This window comes from Misgurnus anguillicaudatus, chromosome 10, assembly GCF_027580225.2.
Source record: "Misgurnus anguillicaudatus chromosome 10, ASM2758022v2, whole genome shotgun sequence".
NCBI lineage: Eukaryota > Metazoa > Chordata > Actinopteri > Cypriniformes > Cobitidae > Misgurnus > Misgurnus anguillicaudatus.
This window is the reverse complement of record NC_073346.2, coordinates 34,729,292-34,754,658: the sequence shown is the minus strand read 5'-3', so window position 1 is coordinate 34,754,658 and position 25,367 is coordinate 34,729,292. Positions and strand designations below refer to the sequence as shown.

General features: G+C 36.5%; 1 protein-coding gene across 32 annotated transcripts in view; it reads left to right on the top strand.

The window, feature by feature from the left end:
• Positions 1-25,367, top strand: part of rims2a (regulating synaptic membrane exocytosis 2a) — a 200,943-nt gene that overhangs the window by 163,299 nt on the left and 12,277 nt on the right. For 27 of the 32 annotated variants that reach the window (XM_073872437.1, XM_073872436.1, XM_073872438.1 and 24 more), the window contains one exon: positions 3,073-3,317. In XM_073872437.1, the coding sequence (XP_073728538.1) occupies positions 3,073-3,317 (245 nt within the window). The remainder of the gene's footprint in view (positions 1-3,072; positions 3,318-25,367) is intronic. The other 5 variants (XM_073872457.1, XM_073872441.1, XM_073872440.1 and 2 more) reach the window with 1 other exon arrangement.

Sequence of the window (25,367 nt, the reverse complement as noted above, 5' to 3'; positions counted from 1 at the left end):
ATGTTTTCCTTGTTCTATGAAGTCCCTCTTCAGAAATACGTAACGAGTTCTGATTGTGTAGTTCGTTTAGTGTGTTGTGATTCGATAGCAGCTTAGCTTGCTGTTAGCTTAGCTGGGAACTGATGTATTCCTGTGGGTGGAGTTTAGTAAAAAACTGTTTTATTGCCATCATTAAAGCAGGAAGTAGAGGGCTGTTGTAGTCCAAACCGGCCGTTTGTTGTAGGCTTTGAAAGGGGAATTATGTTAAAGAAAATATATCTTCTGGCAGTGAACTTTGAGCTTTATCATTTTACAGCAGTGTTTCTCAAACTTTTTCAGCCCAAGGACCACTTTATCTTCCAATTTTTTCTGAGGACCACCTAACAGAATCCCACTCTAACACTCCCGAAAAGAAAAAAAATAGGAAGGATAAGCTAAGTTTATGCAACTGTTTCAAGTCAAAAACTAATTTTTTAAAAACAAATGCAATGCTATGTTCAGAAATTATTATATGATTTTTATTTCATTTGAAAAAGTAAATGTGAAATGAGTTGCAGCTTAATATGAACAACAAACTGCACATGTGAAAAAAATGCAATTAAACATACTATAACAGCCTAGGTCTCACTTAATGTCAATTCAAAGAGCCCTTAGTTTAAAACTGAGGTGGTGGGTATATGAAGTCTATGGTTGTAACTATGGTAACAATAAAATACTGAAAAAAATGTCTCCCTTAATCTCCAAAATCACTGAAATTACAGGGAAACAAAAACTAGTACATTACAAAACTAATAGATCTGTGGATTTTAGCTGTTTTCAGTTGACGCTTGATCTTTTATTTTGACCCTCTTTGGTTTAGCCAACCGATCCATTTTACGTTATTAAAACAGAAAGGCAAGAACTGATATCACAATTTCGCAAGTGCATTAAAAATCTACTTTAATAAGTGACGATTGTATAAACACTTGCCTAGTTTAGGTCATCTTTTGGCGGACCACTGGGGGGGTTTGGCGGACCACTTTAAGAATTACTGTTTTACAGGGATTACTTATGCTATTATAGCAACATTACACACTAACTAGGATTTCAAAAATGGGGTCAGAAAGAGCGTGACCTTTAAGGTTATGGTTGTGTTGTGCATTATAGGGTTCATGCTGTTCTGATATCCTTATAATTCAGTAAGTACTGATTGATGGAGAAAGTTTTCTAACTCTTTCAGTTATTAGAAGTTTGGTTAAAGGGACACTCCACTGTTTTTGAAAATATGCTCATTTTCCAACTCCCCTAGAGTTTTTTACAGTTTTGGAATCCATTCAGCCGATCTCCAGGTCTGGCGCTACCACTTTTAGCATAGCTTAGCACAATCCATTGAATCTGATTAGACCATTAGCATCACGTTAAAAAATAACCAAAGAGTTTTGACATTTTCCCTATTTAAAACTTGACTCTTCTGAAGTTACGTCGTGTACTAAGCCCGACGGAAAATGAAAAGTTGTGAACTATACTCTCATTCTGACGTAATAATCAAGAACTTTGCTGCCGTAACATGGCAGAGTTTACTGTTAAGGGAGTGTCTTGCAAGTATTTTGTGAACGTGAGCATCTCTTTTATCATAAACCCTTTTGAGGCATGTGTAGCAGGCATGTATTTTGACAAGACGCATGATGCGCATTGTAAACATGACGGAACGAACACATATTTTAAAATGACGTTACATCGTGTTACGCACAGCCCGAAAGTAGTCCCCTTGGTAACTTTCAATAGCAGGGGACTATTTTCGGGCAGTGCGTATTATCACTACGCCTACTGCAGCCATGTTACATAGTCTTGGTTCACAATAGAGTCTACAGAACTACAGAAGAGTCAAGTTTTAAATAGGAAAAATATTGAAACTCTTTGGTTATTTTTTAGCGTGATCAGATTCAATGGATTATGCTAAGCTATGCTAAAAGTGGTACCGCCAGATCCGGGATATCAGATGAATGGATTCCAAAACGGTAAAAAGTGTTTAACTCTAGGGGGTCTGGAAAATTAGCATATTATAAAAAAGTGGAGTGTCCCTTTAAGGGATAACATATAGGAGGCAGGTTGTTATCGCAGAAATATGCACCGGCAGTGTGATCAGGTCTTGTATGTTATTAGTTTTGAGTGGTTGTTATCTGGAAATAACATACCTGCAAATGTCGCAACTGGCCAATCAGAATCAAGAATTCTGGAGAGCAATGTTATACGAGAGGTTAGCTTCGCTGTGTCCTAGGATCAGTTTATGGCATTTTAAGGCATCATAGGCTATTCCATGCTGCAAAACAAAAGTGTTTTGTTAACTATTTCGCCGCCATTGACGAGATATCTCATCAATCAAGAGAAAACGCTTTCCTGCCAATGACGAGTATTTCCGGCTTTCTGCAATACCGCTATTATCCACCAGGTTGCGCCCTTCCGCAACTTTTTAAACCCTGCATGTCCATGTCTGTTTTAAAGATCGCTTTGAATGGGATCTCTATGAAATTTTCATTTTTGTTGAACTATCCCTTTAATTCTAAACGTGTACTGTATAAAGCGTCTTTTCTTCAGCCAATCACATTTTGAGTCATAATAAATAATTTCTTGGCTCTTTCTAGCTTTGTAATGGCATTGAATAGTACCTTCTTTTTTTTAACCCCATCCATCATCGAAAAGGAATAAATATAAATCCGGTGCGTCAATATATCTTCTGAGGGAGAAAATGTGATTTAAAAAACGATTCCTTTTTTGAGCGTATTTAGTGTTTTTTTTTAAATCTCCCTATGTATGCAGTAGACAGTAATGATTGTATGTTTATTTAAATAATTCCAACCAGTAGGACTTTTTGTAGTTTAATACTGTTTATTAACTGGATGATCTAACTCAAATGCTTGACAGACTGTAGTGTTGCAAAGCTGACTGGACGCCTAAACCCTTTAACCTTTGACCTTACTCGACTCCTTCTGTCCCTCCACTCACCTAGCTTCTCCTTTTTCTCCTCTACCATCCATCCACCCATCCATCTATCCATCCTCTGCACCTCCTCTCTGCTGCTCCTCTTCATCCATCTCCGCTGGCCGCCACTGACAGTGAATTTACATCCAAAATGAAACACAGGCAAATGGGAGCGGCCCCCGGTGGCAATATGACCAAAAGCACCAGCATCGGCGGGGAAATGTGCAGCCTGGAGAAGACCGACGGCAGCCAATCGGACACGGCCGTGAGTCTGGCGGGAACCGTTCAGAAGAAACGGCGCTCCAGCATCGGCGCCAAGATGGCGGCAGTCGTCGGGTTGAGTCGAAAGAGTCGTAGCGCCTCCCAACTCAGCCAGACAGGTAGGAGTTAAATTATCTATACATGTCTGTCTGTCTGTCCGTCTATCTGTCTGTCTTCATGTTTGTTCCTTACTCACATATGTTCTATTAATGAGCACAGAAAGTACTGTTCTTGAATCAGCACTAACAATCTAACTTTTCTTTTGCAACCTTCTCAAAGCCTGTTGCTGAAAAGTGTAAATTGGGTTGGTGCAGGAGCAAGGACCAGCATTTACTTTCTTTTAGATAATTGAGACCCTCTATATTTTTTTCTTTTGGCTGATGTTGAAATGCGGATTCATTAAAAGTGAAGTTAATAAGTCTCTTGTTGATACATCTGTTTAAAATTTCAGAGATTCTGCGATGTGTTCGAGGGATATTGTGTTATGATTGCTTTATTTGAAATAGCAGATGGCTGATCGTTCTGCACAGGGTTGCCAGGTTTTCACAGCAAAACCCACCCAATTGCTACTCAAATCTAGCCCAAAGCTAGTCCATTTGCATTTTGAAGAAAAAAACACATTTCCAGGCCTAAATAACACATTATTTGGGTAGCTTCAACCTGCGGACATGAAAAAAGCTTGTGGCATTAGTTTTAAAGTAGCCCAATTCCGTGGGAAATCGTGGACTTGGCAACCCTGGTTTTTCAGATAGTTCTGTCATGTCATGTTTGCGAGGTTATATTACAGCGTCCATGTGATCATTTAATTATTACAGGGTGATTTAAGTTAATCCGGACCTTGTAGAGTTAAAATCCAGAAGGGGCAGTTCATGAACTAAAATCACTACGCACTAAACTAGTTCAGGGTTTTTGTTTAAATAGTAAGTATGGTATACAAACAATGATCTAATGCCATTCTAATGGCAATCTTTTTCTTGGTGCCCCCTGTATGTGCATATACAACAATCTGGGCCCACCCAACCCTGTAGCATATCGATATGAATTAAAAAAAAAACTTTTATAAATATTTTATATATAAAATTATTAGTGCAATCTTATTTGACCTTGAAGCACACAGTGTCACATTTAGGGTGTTATCAGAACTGTAGATTGATTGCTTTGTTCTGAAACCTAGGGATAAATCACTGCATTGTTACAATTTCATCTTGGTTCGGTTTTCTTTGGTAATACAATTCACGTGTGAGTAAACTCTCCTTTAATTGGTCAGAATTGCGTCCGTTTATTTCCATGATTCCGCTCAAAGTTGTCCGTCAGGATGTACAGACTGCAGCTTTGTGGGATTGTGTCTTTTTTGGTAACTGTGGTTATATTACTTATACATTACATATTTTGAGGGGCAATCAAACTTAGGTGAGTCAACATTCTTACCATGCACCTATTGCGGAGAAAAGCAATGTAAAGACATTTTATAAGAAACAGGTGCGCTTTGGTATTGACGTGCTCACCAGAATTCGTCACCATAAAGCTATCAGGTATGTTCATGGTTAATAAAGCAATAAGATAGTCTGTTCATTGGTCCGTTGGGTCAGATTGCTTTCACACTTATAGCGAACCACTCCAGAATCCATTTGCAATGGAGACTGTTGGTTCGGAGAATGTTGTCTAAGTTTTGCTTCCTGTGCAATGTAATGAAGTAATCCTGATGGACAACTTTGAGCGGAATCACAGAAAATAAACAGATGAAGAGTTTTATTCAAAAACGCAATAAACGCCATTAAAAAAAAAAAACGAGTTACCGCCAAAATCAGTATTTTATCAGGTCAGTATTAAAAAGTAAATTCTTCATTTTACGCAAAATCCGATATCCGCCGTGTTACTTTGTCATCGTTTCTCCTTTTTTCCAAATCATGACAAACACCAGTCCTCCTTCTCTGCAGAATGCAATAAATCCGCTCAACAAATCACAGCGCACCATTCCACACATTGTTAAAAATAATGGCGGCACGTTGAATACACATGGAATCCTAATTTTTTCATCTACTTTGTACTTCGACATCAACAAAACTAAAATAGTAATTTTGATGGCATTGACAAACCTGTGGTGGGGAAGAAACGTAGCTATCAAAATCGTGAGAGACACTCAGGCGATAGGAAAAAAGCCGGCTGTTGCTTGTTCTCACACGACAGCATCTTATGAAGAACTTTCCATTATTTTACTCAAAGTCAACGAAAGTCGATCAGGACCAAAACATTTTACAGCTGATCGCTGTCAAAAAAGTTCAGCGACAACAGCAGCAGTGACAGTGTTCTTAATATGACAAAGTGTTTTGATTAATGCCATTAATGTTTATTTTTTTAATCAGTGTATACCACTAGTCAACTAAATGAATATAACATGGCAAAGATGAATGCACATTTATATATTGATTCAATAGATTTATAGCATTTTGAAAAAAAACTTGACATTTATTTATTGCGGAAAAAATAATCAGTTTTTATAATTAATCTGTGAAAATCAAATTATGGATTTGAATTGTTTATGTTAATATTACCTAAAGATGCTATGTGAAAGTTTGTAACAGAAAATAGTGTTTTTTATCTTGTCACTTTCTTGGTATAGAAAACACATTTTTACCAAAATTAGTCAAAATGGATTCTGATGCACTCTGACCAATTAAAGGAGAGTTTACTTGCACGTGACTTGTATTAAAGGGGCCATGGCACAATACTTCTTAAGATGTCAAATAAATCTTTGGTGTCCCCAGAGCACATATGTGAAGTTTTAGCTCAAAATACCATATAAATAATTTATTATAGCATGTTAAAATTGCCACGTTGTAGGTGTGTGCAAAAATATGCCGTTCTGGGTGTGTCCTTTAAAATGCAAATGAGCTGATGAAATTCAAACACTGATCACTATGATGGTGATTTGTTGCAATTAAAACTCAATTGTGCTTTTATCTGCACTAAATGGCAGTGCTGTGATTGGATAGTGCAGATTAAGGGGTGGTATTATTATAATAAGAGCTCCTTATGACATCATAACTAAGTTACTGGGTTGATCATTTTCACATTTTCTAGGTTGATAGAAGCATTGGGGACCCAAACATAGCACTTAAACATGGAAAAAGTCAGATTTTTATGCCATGGCCCCTTTAACAAAGTCTGGTTCGTTTGTGAAATACTGTCTTGTGAATGCACCAAGATGAAATTGCAACATTTTAGGCTTTTTACCCCCGGTTTTGGAACAAAGCAATCAATCTACAGGTCTGAAAACACCCTTAGATGTGGCTTAACGGTTCAAATGCTTTTTAGGGGACGCTGTATCCTATATATAGAGTACAAGTATATAAAGTACAGTTGAATTACTCATTGTTACATTGGCACTGTAATATAAAGCCTCATGCTTTAATGATTTTATATTCTCAGGGGCTGTAATCTTAACCATACAGTATCTCACAGGACCCTGTTACTGTCACATGCATGCTACAGTAAACTCATGCATTTTTACCCTATGATACTAATGTACCATAGTAATATATCAAGTTTTATTTAAAGTACCATGGACAAACAAATACTGGGGTATTAGCATGATACTTTGGATATAATGACTACTTCCACGATATGGTATATTAATCTTTTGGTCATGTCATACTGTGACTAAAAACTTTACACATACGGATGGATTAACCATTACAGAAACATAAACAAATGGTTTTGTTTATGGCAGCTGTGGCACAAATCTTACATTGAGTGGGGCACTAATACATTTGTTAAGCACTGTATAAGTTTTGTCTTGGTCGTTTGCCATCAGTGAGCATTTTATGTTTCATACAGTATGTTCAAAATGTCACAGTTTATATTGTGAGGTGATTTTGGGCAGTGTATAACCTTTAATCACCTCATTGGCCGGCTGGTTTGTTGGTTTTCGGTGTAAACGGTTGACTGCAGGTAGATCACATGGCTGAAAAAATAACCGCAGTCCGCCAGGCGACGCGTGCACGGGCTGCACATGGCAGGTGGTCGGATGATTGTGTGTTTTAATGCAGCTGGTTGCCGGGGGCTGTACTACTCTTTCATGTCTCATGAGGGCTGAGATCTGGATGTGTGTGATGTCTCCGAGCAGGTTTTCTCTGGTGGAGCATCTGCTTACAAAAAAATAGGACAGACGCACAGATAGTTTGCCTTTTTGTCTGAAAGATATTTGTTTTTTGGCAACCTGGATTTAATAAAGCTGAGGTTTGAACACTGTGGCACTTTTTAAAGCATTACTACGTTTGAGTCTGAGATTAAAAGTGACACTACAGCCAAATATCAAAAGTACCCCATGATGTACTCACCCTCAAGCAATCCGAGATGCACATTTGGTTTTATTTTAGTAAATGTCTTTGCTTATAATGGGAGAAAACAGGGAACAACTTCTGACTTTGAAGCCCCAAAATGTGCATCCATCCCTCACAGAATTAATCCACATGGCTCCAAGGGGTTAATAAAGGTCTTTTGCGGGTAATCGATGCAACATTGTAAGAAAAATGTCCATATTTTAAACTTTATAAACTGTAGTATATTATATATAGTTTATATATTAATATTCATATTTCATCTTAAACACATTCTCTTACTTTCTATAAGAAAATGAACCTATAGCAGGTAAATCTGGTGCAGTTTCTCATTTGACTATGTCATGATTTATATTATGGCACAGATTTACTGAGCGCAGGGAGTCAAATCTGGATGAGGTATTCAGCTCCAAACAAGTTCATATACACACAGTCACGAGATGCAAATGAATATTTCAGGCTGGGCTTTCAGAGCCGACTCTATGGCTGCCTCCTGCTCCACTTTCTTGTGTTTAATTGAAAAAGCTGCCAGCTTTTCTAAAGCTAGAGGTTATTCTGGGCTTTTTCTGTGCTAAAATGATTTTTGTGGTTTAAAGTGCATACTGTGAATGTTGAAAATCTCCCGTGAGCCTCAAGATATTGTTTTAATAGCATTCAGATATGCTTTAGAAAACTGCATCTTTGAATTCAGGGCTATTTTTGTGACCGCTACATGTTTAAGTATGCATTTAGATATGATGTTATTTAAAGTCAGAGTAAAGTCATTTCAGTTGTTTTTTAAACACATTATAAATGTTAGAAATGTATTTTCCTGAAACAGGATTAGGATTATTTGGGCGGGGCTAAAATGGTGGCTCCATGAAGCACTGGAACCACAGAGCCTGGCCCCGCCCCTAACACAATTGCAAGCATCTATTTAGGTTGTAGCTGTATTTGAACGTTTAAAGAGGCGGTACCTTCCTGTGAGTGGGCGTGGTTTTAGCTTCAACAACAGACACCACCGTTTGAGAGCCGAGAATGCGGCTATTTTTCCAGATTTTGATAACTTTAACCTACTTGGCGGTGTTTTATCATTTAAATTTGCCGTGGTGTTTAATAACATATTTTTCTGTGGCATATAGTAACATCATGTCAGAATCACGTGTAATAATACACCTAACTTTATCACTATGAATATAAACAAATAGGATGGCTTTTAGTACTCACTATTAAACTAGCATATCGATACTGGTAAAGTTTATAATATATTTTGTTTGATTCGGTAACAAACAAGCTAGTTATATTTATAAGACAAAGCTAAAAACAGATTGCATTGATACAAGTTTTTTCATTACCATCAGTTACACTGTGATGAAGGTGAATTTCGTGGAAGATTAATAACATATACGGTGTTTTGCATGTAAGAGTTTCCGTGATGAAAGCATTGTTGACTCTGATTAGGACTACACTCCGGAGACAATACCGTACCACATCGTCAACTCAAGGAAAAGCCACGCGATATTTACTCTCTTTTGATTTCTTCGTTTATTCCTTTTTTGCCTTGTTTGCCTTCGCTGACTGCGTATGCAGGTACTGTGAGTTCTGAATGCTCTTTCTCTGCCGTACTTTTGCTCTTCCTAGAGTGCCTTGTGCATGTTCAAATCAATCGGGTGTGCGCATGTGTGGGCAGATCCTGTAGCAACAGGGGTGTTAGCCATGGTCGCGAGAGAGAGTGATAGTTGCCCAAGCCAGGGCTCGCAAAATTTCACAATCCCTGGTAGCCCTTGGGGCAGGCACTCTTCAGTTTTAGTAGCCCGAAATGAATGCAAGTAGCCTGAATAAAAAATACATGACTTTAATGTAGAATATTGAGACAAAACATCTATCAAAAAACAAATAACACATCAAAACTCACAGTTTGAATCATCCAGTTACAGATTGGATCATTTTTTCGATCAGAAAAACAGGGGTTACTGTCGCTTTAAGAGCGATTCTGCACATAGTCACTCTCTTCACTGCCCGTACAATCTATATCACTTTAAAGCTTGCTGTGAGAGATTTAATTTTCTTACGTGAGGATAGTAATGACTGACAGGACGAAGTTGGAGGATTTGCCCAACAAATCCATGACAAATCAGTACGGATTGCTTCTTGTACTGCGGCTTTGCGCAAAAGTGAAAGTACAACTCGAGCGCGCGCTCATACGCAATTTAAATACCCAGTGCCTGAATTTCATACACCATTAATACCCATATAAATCTGTGAGAGAATGCATAAGCATTTAAATATATTTTTCCTCCCTATAAGTCAAGATAGCCCGACGGGCAGGGCAGGGATGTGTTTTTGATAGCCCGACTGCAAAGCATAATAGACCCGGGGCGTCGGGCTAGCCAATCATTTGTTTCGTCCCGAATGGAAATAATGAGCTGTGTTTAAAACAGTCGTGAAAGGTCTACAGAAACTGGAGTTTTATACTCTCTATTTCAGAGTACTTACATTTTACTTATATATTGGTATATAAAGACAGTTTAAACAAATTTGGAAAACAGTTTTTTAGACAATTCCTGCCTATCCTGCCTTTAAGCAATATAAGTGGTTGTGCGTTATTTTAAAGAGGACATTTTACAAGGCTTTTTTTAAGATGTCAAATAAGTCTTTGGTGTCCCTGGAGTATGTATGCAATGTTTTAGCTCAAAATATCATATAGATAATTTATTATAGCATGTTTAAATTGCCACTTTGTAGGTCTATGCAAAAATGTGGCATTTTTGGGTGTGTCCTTTTAAATGCAAATGAGCTTGATCTCTGCACTAAATGGCAGTGCCATGGTTGGATAGTGCAGATTAAGGGGCGGTATTATCTCCTCCTGACATCACATCACACCAAATTTCATCGACATATTTTTTCACATGATTGTAGAGAATGGTTTACCAAAACTAAGTTACTGGGTTGATCTTAGTCAAATTTTCTAGGTTGATAGAAGCACTGGGGACCCAATTATAGCACTTAAACATGAAAAAAGTCAGATTTTCATGAGATTTCCTCTTTAAATATGTTTATAGCTGTGAAAGTTTACTACAAAATTTTCAGAGAAATTTGATGATGAAGTCCCTGAAACTAAAATCTCTTTATTTTGTATTCCTGTACCTCAATTGGAAAAGCATTGTGATAGCAACTTAAAGGTCATGAGTTTTTGTTTCCCAGGAAACAGACATACTAATAATAATGACGTTTAGCTTGAATGCACTGTAAGTCTCTGTCGATAAGAGCGTCAGCTAATGCATGTTAGCATTGTTTAATATTAGTGATCCCACGTGTGCATAGTTTGTGTATGTGAGTGCTACACACTGATAGATTGTAGTTGGGTCAGCAGGTATTCCATGTCATAATATTGTATAGTTCAGCACAGCTGGATTGGTGTATTGTCCAATCAGCATTTGAGACAAAACTGTGTGTTTTACATTTATTTTACTTGTACATTTTGTTGTACCCCTTTATATATAAGGTTATTATTAGTTCAGCGCTGGGTGTCTAGTGTTGCCGGTGGGAAAGCGCAGGAGACCTGCAGGCTGCTCTGATTAATCTTTGATGACAAGATCTGCAAGAGCCAGCTTTATGGAGCTAAATCCTTGCACTTTTATTCATGACCGAGCTGAATCATCGCTATGATTTATGGTGCTCGTGGTTCAGAAGGCCTGAATTCTCTTGTAATTATACCCAACGCTCCATCTCAAATCGGCCCTCTCCTGAGCTACCTCTGCCTTAAAAACTGTATCAGCAAAACATCACGGCAATAGTTGCACATGCAGATGAAACAATGATGTTTGTTACTTTTTGCTTTATACATGCCTAACCTGGCAAAACAGAGCCTCTCGAAACCAAAACGCTTCATACCGCATTACCACATTGGATGTAGAGCTGGGAAAAAATTAACCTGCGATTCTCATGCGTGTCTCAAATCCGGTAGTAAATCGCCATCATCTGCTTTCAGATGGAGCGGCATTTACTACACAGAGCCATATTTCACCAAGAAGCTAGGCAACATTTCGTTTATAATCAAAGACGATCTTCCACGATTAAGAACGCGCTTTCGGTGAAATACGGCTCTGTGTAGTAAATGCCGCTCCATCTGAAAGCAGGTGATACTGGTTTACTACTAATCACCGAACCGGCTTTACTGATGAGACACGCATGAGAATCGGAGAATTGCAGACGATTTTTTTCGCAAGCTTTAATTGGGTGTGCATTATTTTCAAATAATTCAACGGCCCGTCGTCAATTATTCCTTGCATAAATCCTGACAAAGAGATCTTTTATTACCCTGAAAGGATTTATTTGCAATAACATCTGGCTTGCTGTATGTTACCCTGCTTATTACACAGCTTGCTATGTAAGATAATATATGGACACTTAATATTGAAATAAATCCTCATATATTTTATTAGTTATGCATACTTGAATCAATGAAAGCTTGGCGACTTCCAGCGGCACAAGCGACAGTGACCGCTGGCGATTGGAAGGGGCGTGTCCAGTTGCACGACAAAGTTTGCAATTTTATGCAAATTATAAGCGACTTTCGAGAGCAACTACCAATGGGAACGAAGCAGTGGAGTTCACGTCATCCGTCTCTCGTCAGTTACTGGAGTGGACGGTACTCATTTGTTTATGAAAACCAGATTTAGAAACGCCTCTTTTGAAAAAGACGAGCGACACACAGCAACAAAGTTGCTTATAATTTGAATGTACCTTAAGAGATGATAAGATACCTTTATTGCACTGTATGTATAAGCTCAGATTATACGTTTGTCTAATAGTTTCGCTTCAAATCCGCTGGCTCAGGTAATTTAGGAATACAGGTAATTTGTTGGCAGAATCCGTTAAGTGCACAGAAGACAACTGTGAAACGTTGTAATAATTCAGTAGATTTGCTCTGGTCAATTGCTGTAAGAGAAACAATTGAGATATTAAAGAGATTAGCTGATGTATTGTAGCATGTCTCTCTCTTTCTCTCTCTTTCGGTTTCTCTATGCAGCATTCTAATAGATTTACAAAAATCCCACTGGCTCCTAATGCATCATTGGAAAGCTGATACTGCTGGGCTGGATTGCCCATCCATATAATTAATGTAATCTCATCCACGTGCATTAAATCCTGGAGTCTTCTTATCTTACATGAATCTTATATAGAGCTTATATGTCTGCTTAAGTCTCCAGTAGGTGAGATGCTGCTTACTAGATGTCTTCTCGGGTTCAAAGAAATGCACCGACCCGAAATGACCCGAATAACTTTTTACCCAAACCTGACGTGCATAAATATTTTTTTAAAGAAACACCGGACCCGAGTCTGACCCAAATCAGTGTCATTTTTTTTTTAACCTTACTGGACCCGAATGTAAACGGCACCGGCGTGTGTGCAGTCTGCATTCCCCCACGCACCAATCTGACAGAAAGAAACTCTGTTGGGCCTGCATCCAGTTTGAACTGCTCCATTTACTTTCCTTTGTTATATATGACGACGACACCAAGTTAACCGGGTGATTCTCGCGGAATTAGACTTATAAGGAGTCATGAAACATTTTGATAAAAAAGTAAATACAAAGTAAGAGTATCAAAATAAAAAGCATACAGGTACAAACATCTCTTCATGTACTATTTTGCACATGATTTCAAATGACATCATACAAACCAATTTAGTTTTTTTTTCACATTTAAGGGGAAATTTTAATTACCGCAACGTTTGGATTCTTTGACATGGAAATATTTATAATTAAAAAGCTTCAGTGCATGTTATACTATAAACATTTACAGTAAAGAAACATTTGGTATTTGGTGATCATTTGTAAATGTAGAGACAATAATAATGAATATAAATGTGCCCAAGACCAATTTTCTCATCCTCCGCAACAATTTTCAATCATTGTTTAAGCCCTCAAGGAACTAACATTTTCATAAAAAGTTGTTGGAAGGGACATAATTGACTGTGACATTCAAGATGGCTACCAGGTGACCAGTTCTTATTTTTCTCTCCAGATAAAAGTTGAAATTTTTCATAGTACCTAGACAACTTTTTAGTTCTCATTACCGAAACATGAGTTTGTAAATGCAAAAATAATGTAATATTATGTTGCGGTAATGATAATTTTTGATAATGATAATCTAAAAAATGTAAATAATTCTATAGAAAATATTTTTAAATCCTCTAAAAATAATGTTTATAGTAGGACACCTTCTAATCTGGATTTTGTGAGAATTACCTGCTAAAATGTGCATTTAAAATTGATTGACAGGTCTGTCTCAATAATAATTACCCCCGGGTAACACCCGCAAGATAGTTTGGGTCGTCTCAGGTCATTTAAAATTGCCTGACCTAATGCCACTATTATTATACTCAACCTGTGTCCAAGGCACACGTGAAACTTTTACACCCGAACCCACTCGGGTCGGACTTTGGGTTTTGGGCCCTTAGTGGACCCGTGAAGACCTCTACTGCTTACTAGACAAGGGAGAGTTCTTTACCTTAAACCTTTAGCAAAAGCTTTAATATTGGAGCCAACAAGCTATAATATATTTAATTGTTTTAAGAGAGAAACAGAGTGTACAATTTTGGGGGATTCTGCCTATAAATTTACAAATGTTTCTGTAGCTTAACTGGTGGAGGATTGGGTTTGCAATGCAACGGTCATAGGTTCAATCCTCAGGAAACTTCCATACTGATGATAAACTGTAGACTGAATGCATTGTAAATCTCTCTTGATAAAAAAAACCTTGTGGCAGATTGTTATTTCTAATAAACACAACATCTTTAAAGATGCACAATGTTAAGTAGGCTTTTAGGTTCTTGGGAGACGTTTTACAGCAGATTCGAATAAATTCTCGGCTCTCATTTTTTACTGTTCCCAAACACACGAGATTCACACTGCTCTCCTCCCACACCTTATACAGACCTTTTAATAGATTGCTTTCCACAACGTCCTCTAAAAATAGTTCCTGCAGAACCTGTCCGTATCTCTTGAATATTTTCCCAAGGATTTATGCTGTGTTCAATTTCTTCCAAATGTATATTGGGAGATGAACACTTTGGAAAAATATTACGCACACTTGAAAAGCACCTTTGATGTGCTGTTATAAACCGTTCTTCTGCTATAGTCTGTTTCCAGAGGCATCACTTTGATGTAGGGCAGCAGATGTATGCAACGAGTACAGACATACATCTCCATACAGACGTGACGAATGTTGAAGATACATTTTGTCGTCTTCATTATTTAAGTTTCTTGGTGCCGAACTAACTGTTCAGTAGTGTTTTTACCAGATTGGGGACAGATACTTGAGACAATTATTAGTGTAAAATGAAACATTTGAAGTTGGCAGACCTCAGGCGCTGTTAAGTTGTTACTCTCTTCACACACTTGTCGAGTTTCTCGCCAATATATTTACAAGTCGTAATTCAGGTGAGTTTAAACAGACCGACTCTGCAGACAGAAGAGTTTATACATTGCCGGTGACTTTTGGATCAGGTTCCAGAAAGGTCATTGATGATGGCTTCCTTTACTTAACACGGTCAGAGTTTTCAGACTGAGCTGAGATTGGCAGAACGCCCAGTAAAAGGCATCCTTTGATGGTGAAGTAGTTCAGCAATGATTCAAGCAGCCACGCTTTTAAAGTTTATCTCTCAGACCGCTCATAAACTGTATGATGACTCTGACCTCCACTGGTGTATAATTTTGGATTTTCTTCTACACCTACATAAGAGTCAATTGTAGACTGACATACTGAAGAATTTGGCACACGTTAAAAACATCCATAACAAATCACATAGAGATAAAAATGTATAAGTTAGTATAAATTTCTGCCTTGCCTTGCCTAAATTAAACAAAATAATTTGAAAATCCCTGGTGGAGAACTTTTGTTAACTTTTGAAGAATTAAAGGCGGAGTCCACGATGTTTGAAAAACGCTTTGGAAAAGGAGACGGGCCGACTACCAAAACACACTTATAGCCAATCAGCAGTAAGGAGCGTGTCTACTAACCGACATCCTTGCCGGGTTGCGTATGTGTGGGGCGGGTCTATCAACAGAAGGTCCAGATTCTATTGGGGTAGGGGTGTGTTTGTTTAGGTGATTTCAAATATCAACATTGGCTTTCAAACATCGTGGACTCCGCCTTTAAGGGCCGTTCATGTTATTATGATAACTATAACGATAACTATATTAGCATCCACATCATCGAACGATAATGCTTATTCACTCAGGCACACGGCACTCACGCAAATCACTTGCCTTTAATATTGCATATTTCTCGTAATAAAAACTTTTGCAATTGTTTAACTTTACATGTCACTGAATATGTAAATATGCTCTTCGTGTTACATTTACACAGCGGATAACCAGCTGATATTACCTCAACACGCTGCATTTCGCGTAACTCTAATAGTTAGTGTAATCTCTTACCGTTTGGCGTAGTTAATGTAGAATAAAAAGCATTACGTAGTCAATTTCACAGCAACTGCATCAGCGCCGGATGAGCTTTACTATTATATCAGTTGTGCGTGCACTTGAAGTTCAAATACATTTGATTGGCTGTCAATGGTTTATCGTTCATCAGGTGGGAAAAATCACTCAGAAGGTGATCCCAATGATATCGTTCATAGTATCTTTATCGTTACACTGCAAAAAATGACTTTCTAACTTAGTATTTTTGTCTTGCTTTCAGTAGAAATATCTAAAAATTCTTAAATCAAGAAAATCAAATGTAAGCGCATTTTTGCTTAAAACAAGCAAAAAATCTGCCAATGGAATAAGATTTTTTTATTTTATTTACTTAATACAAGAAAAATTCAGCAAAAAATCTCTTATTCTATTGGCAGATTTTTTTTGCTTGTTTTAAACAAAAATTTACTTAAGTTTGATATTTTTGGTCTAAAAACTAGACTTATTTTCTCATGTCATTTGGTCATCAAGAAAATACATCTTGATTTAAGAATTTTTAGATATTTCTACTGAAAACAAGACAAAAATACTAAGTCAGAAAGTCATTTTTTTGCAGTGTATAGTTTAAATTTAAATTAAGATGCTTTTTCTTGATGAGCAAAACAACCCAAGAAAATAAGTCTAGTTTTTAGACAAAAATATCATATTTAAGTGATTTTGTGCATAAAACAAGCAAAAAAAAAAACTGCCAATGGGGTAAGCAAAAAAATCTTGAACATTTTTCTTAAGAAAAAATGTGCTTAGTCCATTGGCAGATTTTTTGCTTTTTTTGCAGTGTGTGAAGTGAACTCCGCTATTTTCTTTAATATAAAACAATTTTTAAAACTATATTTTTTATAGTTATAGTTATCGTTAAAATGTGAACGGCCCTTTAGTGTCAATTCTCTTACCGTTAAACTCTGTTAACACTTGCTAATCACTTTTTTATGTGCATTTTGAATTATTGCATAGAAATTAACACCAATTTTTAAATAAAAGTCCCTTAATTAGCAAAAAAGTTTTTACGCTCACTTGAAGTTATGTGAAAAGAATAAATGTGAATAATTGGAGACGGAAAACCCATTTGCCGAATAATTCTGACGTATCGAACCATAAACCCAAATGAATATCAGCTAAAGTTGTCTTTACCATATGTGGGGCTCGACGCTGTCGCAGTGCCCTTGTTTCTAGTGCCTACATTAAAAATTCTGTCAATACCAGTCATAATACATACGCAAACATTAGTAAATCGCGTTGCGTGAATCATTTCCAGCATTTTTAGGAACATCCGTGCTTGTTATCTAATTAAGTTAATTACTCTTAAAGGTAAAATTTTGCTGTGACAAACCCTGTTACCTGAAACAAAACTGATATCAGGAATATGTAACATTCTCTGTTGTCATGGTGACCAGCGCTGGCTGCAGATCTTCCTGCTGCTTCTACCTCATTCCTCAATTTCTGAACATGAACAAAAATGTCTGAGGTAAAGAGGTACGTTCATCTTAATCCGAGCCCTGATCTACAGTAAGCAACGTATTTTGGGCGGTGAGGATGTAATTGGTCACACTGGGGAAATGCTAATATGTATTACAGTAGATAATAAAGTAGCTCCTGTCTGATGGATCCACACAATGTCGGTTCTCTGCTTTGGACATCATTTTCACCCAAACTTTAAATTGAATTGTGAGAGTAGAAAAGTTTCATTTAAAGCCAAGTCCTAAGAAAATGGACCACATGACTTTAAAAAGTGGGTCTGTATTGTCCTGGTGACACTGTGGTTTGGTTTGTTTTGTAGTATAGTATGTTGGGCAGCGTGTGAATTCTATGACCTGCATGTTTTTCAGGTGATGCATGGTGCATACAGGAGATCCAGATGTCTTTACTTTCTTGTATTAGCAGATCATGTAAATGATTAATATATTAATAAGCCATTTTCTGCAGTATCCATAGAGAAATGACTCCCATCTTATCGCATGTCAAATTTTCCTAGATTTAAGCTTTAGAAATTTAAACTCCCTCTCCAATCCAAAAAGGCTTTAAAACTGAGTTGTTGTTTTTTAAGGCAATAACTTGTGTTACTTGTAAGCAGTACCTTATGTTTTATGCTTTTACCTTGTGTTTTAATTGGTTATTATCAGATATCCGACTGTTCCATTTTGAGAACCTTCACCATGGCAACATATATTTGCCAAGGAATAGAGAAAAATCATTCATTTTGTGATATTCCAACCCTAGCTCAAGGCATTTTGTGGTTTAGTCACAAAATATTTGAGTTCATGGACACAATTTTGTTCTCGTCACTTAGCACAAATTTCTATAAATAGTTTTTCGTGTCTCTAGCATGACTTTCTTTTTCGTGTCATTTTGTGTATTGGTGTTTCCATTTTTTCCATTTGGCAACACTGGTGTTCATTTGTAGACCAATGCATGTTAAACCATGGTTCTTAAAGATATACTTGTGAAAAAAATAGAAAATATTTCAATTGAAAAAAATAAAAATAAAATATATATATATATATATATATATATATATATATATATATATATATATATATATATATATATATATATATATATGAAGAGTTTGGTTCCAAAACGCAATAAATCCATTTTGACAAATTTCGGTAAAAACGTGTTTTCTATCACAAAATGCAATAAATCCATGACAGTTTTTTATTTCAAAATGCTATAAATCTATTAAATCAATGTATAAATGTGCATTCATCTTTACCATTTTATATTTATTTAGTTGACTAGTGGTATACAATGATTAAAAAATAAAGATTAATGGCATTAACCAAAACACTTACTTTGTCAGAACACTGTCATTGCTGCAGGTATACTTGACGTCGTCTCTTTACACTTTTTACAGCGATCAGCTGTAAAATGTTTTGGTCCTGCTCGATATTCGTTGACTTTGAGTAAAATAATGTAAAGTTTTTCATAAGATCCTCTGGGGTCAATGTTTTAGCATGAGAAGCTTGATGCTGTCGGGAGAACAAGCACCCGAGTGCCTCTCGCGGAAATTATTAGATGTTGATGGCTTACGTTTCTTTCCCGTAACAGAAAACCATCACAGGTTTAGCAATGCAATTAAAGTATAATTTTGTTTGGTTTGTTGATCACGAAGTACAAAGTAGGTGAGGAAAACTAGGACTCCGTGTACTCAGCGCGCCACCATTGTTTGTTTACATTGCGTGACTAGTGGGCTGTAATTTCAGGAATGGATTTATTGCATTCTGTAAAAAAGGAGGAGTGGCGTTTATCGCATTTTGGGAAAAAAGGGAGAAAAGATGACAGAATAACACGGCGGATATTGGATTTTGCGTAAAATTAAGAATTTACTTTTAACTACTGACCTGATATAATACTAATTTTGGCAGTAACTCGTTTTTTGTTCTTCAAAAATGGCGTTTATCGCGTTTATAATGTGTGAGCGCATGTGTGTGTGCGTGTGTGTATTTACATTCTATTGAAAATTTTTGTTATAAGCTCCCAAGTAAACCTCATCATGCTTTTACTAAAGAGAAAGTTACATTCCTGTTACACTCCTACAAGGCTCATTATGTGGCTCTTATGCAAGTCTTTTGTTTCCTCAGCTGTCAATCACAGATTATTCACGAGCTTTCACACCTCTTTTCCCAGGAAAAAGTGTCTTACAAATTGTAAATCAATATATTGTTTTATGTAAACATTTTTCTCTCAAAAATACAAACATGTACATACATGTTGCTCATATAATGTTGTAGCCCAGTTTGTGGTGAGCAGAGTGTTATGAGACTTTTGCCATTATTATGTTTTTAAGCAACTAAAAAAATTACCATTTCATTTTATAGATTGGTTTCTAAAAAAAAAAACTGATTTGTAAACTATTGTCGCTTGGGGTTTGGGTTAGGATGTCTGAAATGTAACAGAAAGTTGTTCTAACCCAAAGCAACAATGATAAAAAAAAGAAAAAAATTGAGAAACCAATACATCTACAAAGAAATTCATTCAATTTATTGAAATTCATGCTGAGTGACACAATGGGTTTATCTCTGATCATTGCATATCCACCGGAGGGTCACCGTAGTGACAGAGATGTTCGACTGTGAGCAGATGCTTCCCCGCTATGTAAACCTGCTGCATGCAGAGTATAGATTTACAAAGATAATATGTCATGTTTTGAAGGTGAAGATAATTTTAACTTTGTAGTTAAAAATGTGCTTTGGGTGCTGTAATGCAATATTTTATTAGTGATAGTATGTGTGATTAAAAGTTAACTAAATCAAATACATATACATGCATTTGCAGACACTTATAGTGCATTACATGGTATCCGTTTCTCAGTATAAGGTTTCTCTTAATTTGCACGTAGTGAATGTGTCTGTATTTAGAGACTGACAGCCTTATGCCCTCAACCACACAGAGCTTCCTTATTTCAAAAACAAGCGCATGAGAAATAGTCCAGTGATTTTGTTCCTCATCTGACACCACCGTTACTAAGACTCTGTGTGGTGAAGGGGAAAACCAGAAATATTTTCAGCTTTTCTGTTTTCCTCCATTGTCATCATGATCTTATACTGTACAAGCTGACTGGTATTACCATCCTTGTATTGGTATTACTGCTTCATTCTGTAATACAGAATTCTGATTGGTTAAATGAATCGTGCCGCGTGAATTGCTATCTAACCCCGTTCACACAGCAATTTCCGTAAAATTGGCTGAGAGGCTTCCATCACGTGCCGTAAATGTTCTGGGATCACTTCCATAAAGAGGACCTAGTAACATTGACATAACATTTTCAGAACACATCCTATGTGATCAAGATGCAGAAACAATGCCGTAAGGGCCGTGCCGTAGTGAGGAGGCGCATGTCATTGCAACACGGAATTATGGTTCAGCTCCTTGACTCTTTGATTTAAATGCAGATCAACATTCACAACAAGAAATGAAGTAGAGATCAAGCAGCTCGTCACTATCTGCGCTGAAGCTGAAATTAATTAGCATGATAGAACAGCACATCACACGTTCCTTTATGATCTCATCATAAACAAAATTGCATGAGAAATCATGGATAATATGATGATTCTCATGAAATTCAGATTTAGAAGGTGTCCAGCATTAAACATTTTAAAAAGCCTATGAAGCCAATTTTTTTGCACATTATAAGATTAAGGTCTGAGCTTACTATAACCATTATATTTAGAGGATTTAAAAAATATTTCCTATAAAATTATTTACATTTTGTAGATTATCATTATCAAAAATGATCATTTCCGCAACATGATATTACATTAAATATATGCATTTACAAACTCATGTTTCGGTAATGAGAACTAAAACGTTGTCTAGGTATATGACAAACAAAATTTTACTTTTATCTGTTGAAAAAAATAAGAACTGCTTACCTGGTAGCCATCTTGAGTGTCAATTATGTCCCTTCCAACAATTTTTTTTAAATATTTTAATTTTTTTTAATAATGATTGAAAATTGTTGCGGAGGATGAGGAAATTGGTCTTGGACACATTTATATTTCTTCTTATTGTTTCTACATTTACCAATGATCACCAAATACCACATGTTTCTTAACTGTAAATGTTTGTAGTATAGCGTGCGCTGGGGCTTTTTGTTTTTTAGATTTTTTTATTGTGAATATTTCCATGTCAAAGAACCCAAATCCAGTCATGGACATGTTGCGGTAATGAAAATTTTCCCCTTAAATGTGGAAAAAACAACAAAATTGGTTTGTATGATGTCGTTTGGAATCATGTGCAAAATAGTATGTGAAGAGATGTTTGTAACTGTATGCTTATTTATTTTGATACTTTTACTTTACGTTTTTTATCAAAATGTTTCATGACACCTCATAAGTGTAATTTCGCGAGAAGCACCCAATAAGCAAAATTCAGACGCTGTAGAAAAACCTACCAAGTGCAGGACTATGTCACGTGGGTTTACGGGATCGTTGCGCTATGTGTGTGAAAGCACGCAAAGATTCTGGAAAATCATCCCGGATATATTTTCCGTGTTTTTTCCGTAATTTCTGTTTGAAAAGAGCTTCAGTCTCTCTCTCCATCTGTTCACATTCTTAACACACTGTGGCCGAGGAAGTTGCCGTTCCTCCATCTGAATTGTCTGTCTCCTGGTTGGACGTGTTAAGAAACACATTTAAAGTGTGAGTTTTGCCACTTCACAGCTGAGATGTTACTTTTATTTTTCATTACTTAAAGGTGATTTCAGGGTGAATCTCGTGGCATTTTACACAACACCTGGGTCATATTTTGTTAAAATTCATAGAAAAAAAATCTAATTGCAGTAAGCCAACTACAGCAGCACAGTTGCATTGTTAATGGCAATGAGATTTTGTTTCATATTACATAAATGTCACAATGCAATAGTCCTAAAAATAGGCTTCATTTTCTCCAAACAAGACATTATTTCATATTGTGAAATATGAGCTGAGCATTTCTTTGTAAGATTATAATCACATTAATTACAGTTGTTATCTCTGACTGGAATATACACGTTGATGTTCTTTGACTTTATGATTTCTCAGAACCAGAACATTCCTTCTCTGAGATTCACAGTAATCTTTATCTCGTGAAGTGTGTGATGATGTCCTGCACGTCTGGCCTGGATGACGGCCGTGTTGTAGGACATAAACAAACTGCCTTGCTGTTCATTAGATCACAGACACACAATCATTCAGAGGTGTTCAAAACATCATCAGTCACACACACACTCATCTTACAGCTGTTTGTTAGGACATTATGTCTTCTGTTGTTCTAATGTGTCACATTCTTTAAAGATGTTATCATATTTATGGCACGTGGCCTCCCAGCAAGAAATAGCGTCATAACACTGTCTAGGTTAACTGTAGACTCAATATAGTCCGGCTATGAGTAACCCACGTCTTGCCAAAATAAATTTGATTTTGATTGTCTGTCATTTTTCCCAAATAATTTGTGAGATGTATGATATTCCTTCATGTAAGCAAAGTCAACTTTGATTATGCTATATTCATGGAATTTTTTGCTTCTTTTTCATGATACTGTCACACATTTCCATGTTTTTTGTGATCATATAACAAATTTCTTTTATGTGTCATTGTCACGTTTTGGTTACTCAACTGCTTTTTCCTATTTTCAAACCATTGTCGCTTCGGTTTAGGGTTAGATTTGGTGTTTGCGTTAGGATGACACTTTAATTGTTTATAGTATTTTTTTCTGATTTTTTTATTGTTGCCTGGCGTTATTGTTAGAGTTGGGTTTGGGTAAGGATGTCATTTTATGTAAATCTAACCCTAAATCGAAGTGACAATGGTAAGAAAATAGGATCAAACAGTTGAGCAACCAATACGTGACAATGAACACAAACATAAATTCGTGATACGGTCACGAAAAAACGTGGAAATTCGTGACAGCATCACGAAAAATAATAAAAAAAATTACGTAGTCATCCACTCGGCTGGATTACAAGGTGTTTGCTGTAATTTATTTTATTTCATTTATTTTTGCATTAGATGTCTATTACATTTTTACTGACAGCCCAAATTTCGACATCTATTAGATGTCTTTTAAATGCAAAATTGCTTGCTGGGCTCTGTCTCTGCTTTCATATGTAATTTTTAGTGCTGGGCAAAGATTAATTGCGATTAATCACTTACAAAATAAAAGTTACTTTTTGCATAATATAGACGGTTTCATCGGACGCACGTGATACACGTCTGGATCCTAACCTTACTTCCGGTTTCGTTTTTTTTTAAGGTCTGACTAGTTGCTAAACTGATCTCTTGAACAAATGCCTCGTCGAAAATAACAAATGTTTTGGTTTCCTAGGTAATCTATGTGTTGTTTTTTTGCTTGTTATATAAATAAACTACGTTAAAAGGACTTGGTTGTTATTTATTCTTAGCGGATTTTACCGGAAGTTACATGCAGCCGCTTGTTTATGTTGTTACTGCTGAAACGGTCTATATGTGTCAGGGCTCCAGACTGCTCCCAAATAGTGGCATTTTGCCACCAAAATTTGAGAGTGTGCCACTGAATTTTATATCCAGTCGCACATGTGCGACAAGTAAATTTGACCTTTTTTTGTGATTTGACACTGAATTTGAAACAGCACATTGTACTTTCTGCATCTTTCATTAAAGTATTTATTAGTAATACAGTGGAAATTAGTAGAAATGTGAATGTTGATTTTTGGTGTGTGCCCCTAAATTTTCTGGTTGCGCCCCTAAAATTTTCAGTTGGGGCCACTGTGCTCCTAGTGAAAAAAGTTAGTCTGGAGCCCTGTGTGTGTGTGCCGTGTGTAATTATTATGTATATTTAAACACACACACATACCGATTGTAACCAAACCGATCAGAAGCCACATTTACTTCCATAGTATTCCTTTTTCCTTCTATGGAAGTCAGTGGGGCTTCTGATCAGTTTGCTTACAAACATTCCTGAAAAATCCTTCTTCATGTATATCAGTACAAAGAAATGTATACAGGTTTGTAACAACATTGGAATGAGTAAATAATGACAGAAATTTCATTTTTGGGTGAACTTTCCCTTTAAAAGTGGATCCGCCTACTCCGCCTACCGCGAATTAAACTTAGTTTTATTGCATTTATAACTAAGTTCTGAACGGTAATGACTGTTGTGATGCAGATTGTGATTGATTAATATTGTATATCTTAATATCTAATCTTCATTCTTAAACTCGTCTAAATGTGTCTTATATCTGTGGACTAAATTTGGTTTAAATTTCTTTGTTGTTGTTTGCTTGTGGTCACGTGTGTCTGCGGTGATGAAATTTGTAGAGCAAAAAAGTTTTTGACATTATTTCCTATAATTGTTCTGCAATGTCTCAGAAAAAGCAGTAGACTTTGCAATAAAGGAGTTTCACAGACTGTTCAAACATTGCCAAATTTATGTTTATAAGAAAATGGGAGAAAACATTATTGCAGAGGTTCTTATTATATCAGGAGACTACATTTATTTAGAGGTCTGTTGTGTCTTTGGTGTTTCGTCTAAAATGTTTAGGAAATTAGAAATATACACAAATTAGTCCATGGTTGATGTACAGTCAAAGTATAGTGGTACAAAGTGAAAATGGTTGGTATGGCTCAGATCATTTGGATAAGGAAGAATTTGATGAGAAGTGTTTGAAATCTCTCTCGAATGCCGCAGTGTCTTGGCAGATCTAATCACCATGTCAGACACGTGACACAAAAATCTGAAAAACAGGAGACATGAGCTGAAGTCTTCATGCAATTTATGACTTTCCGATTCTTCTTTCCTACTGCTTAAAATGCTTAACAATGTATACTTTACTCATATCTTGTTGCCCTACAGAAAAAAATCAGCATGGCTGTTAACTAGCATATTGTTTTTGGATACTGGTTCCCAGCTTG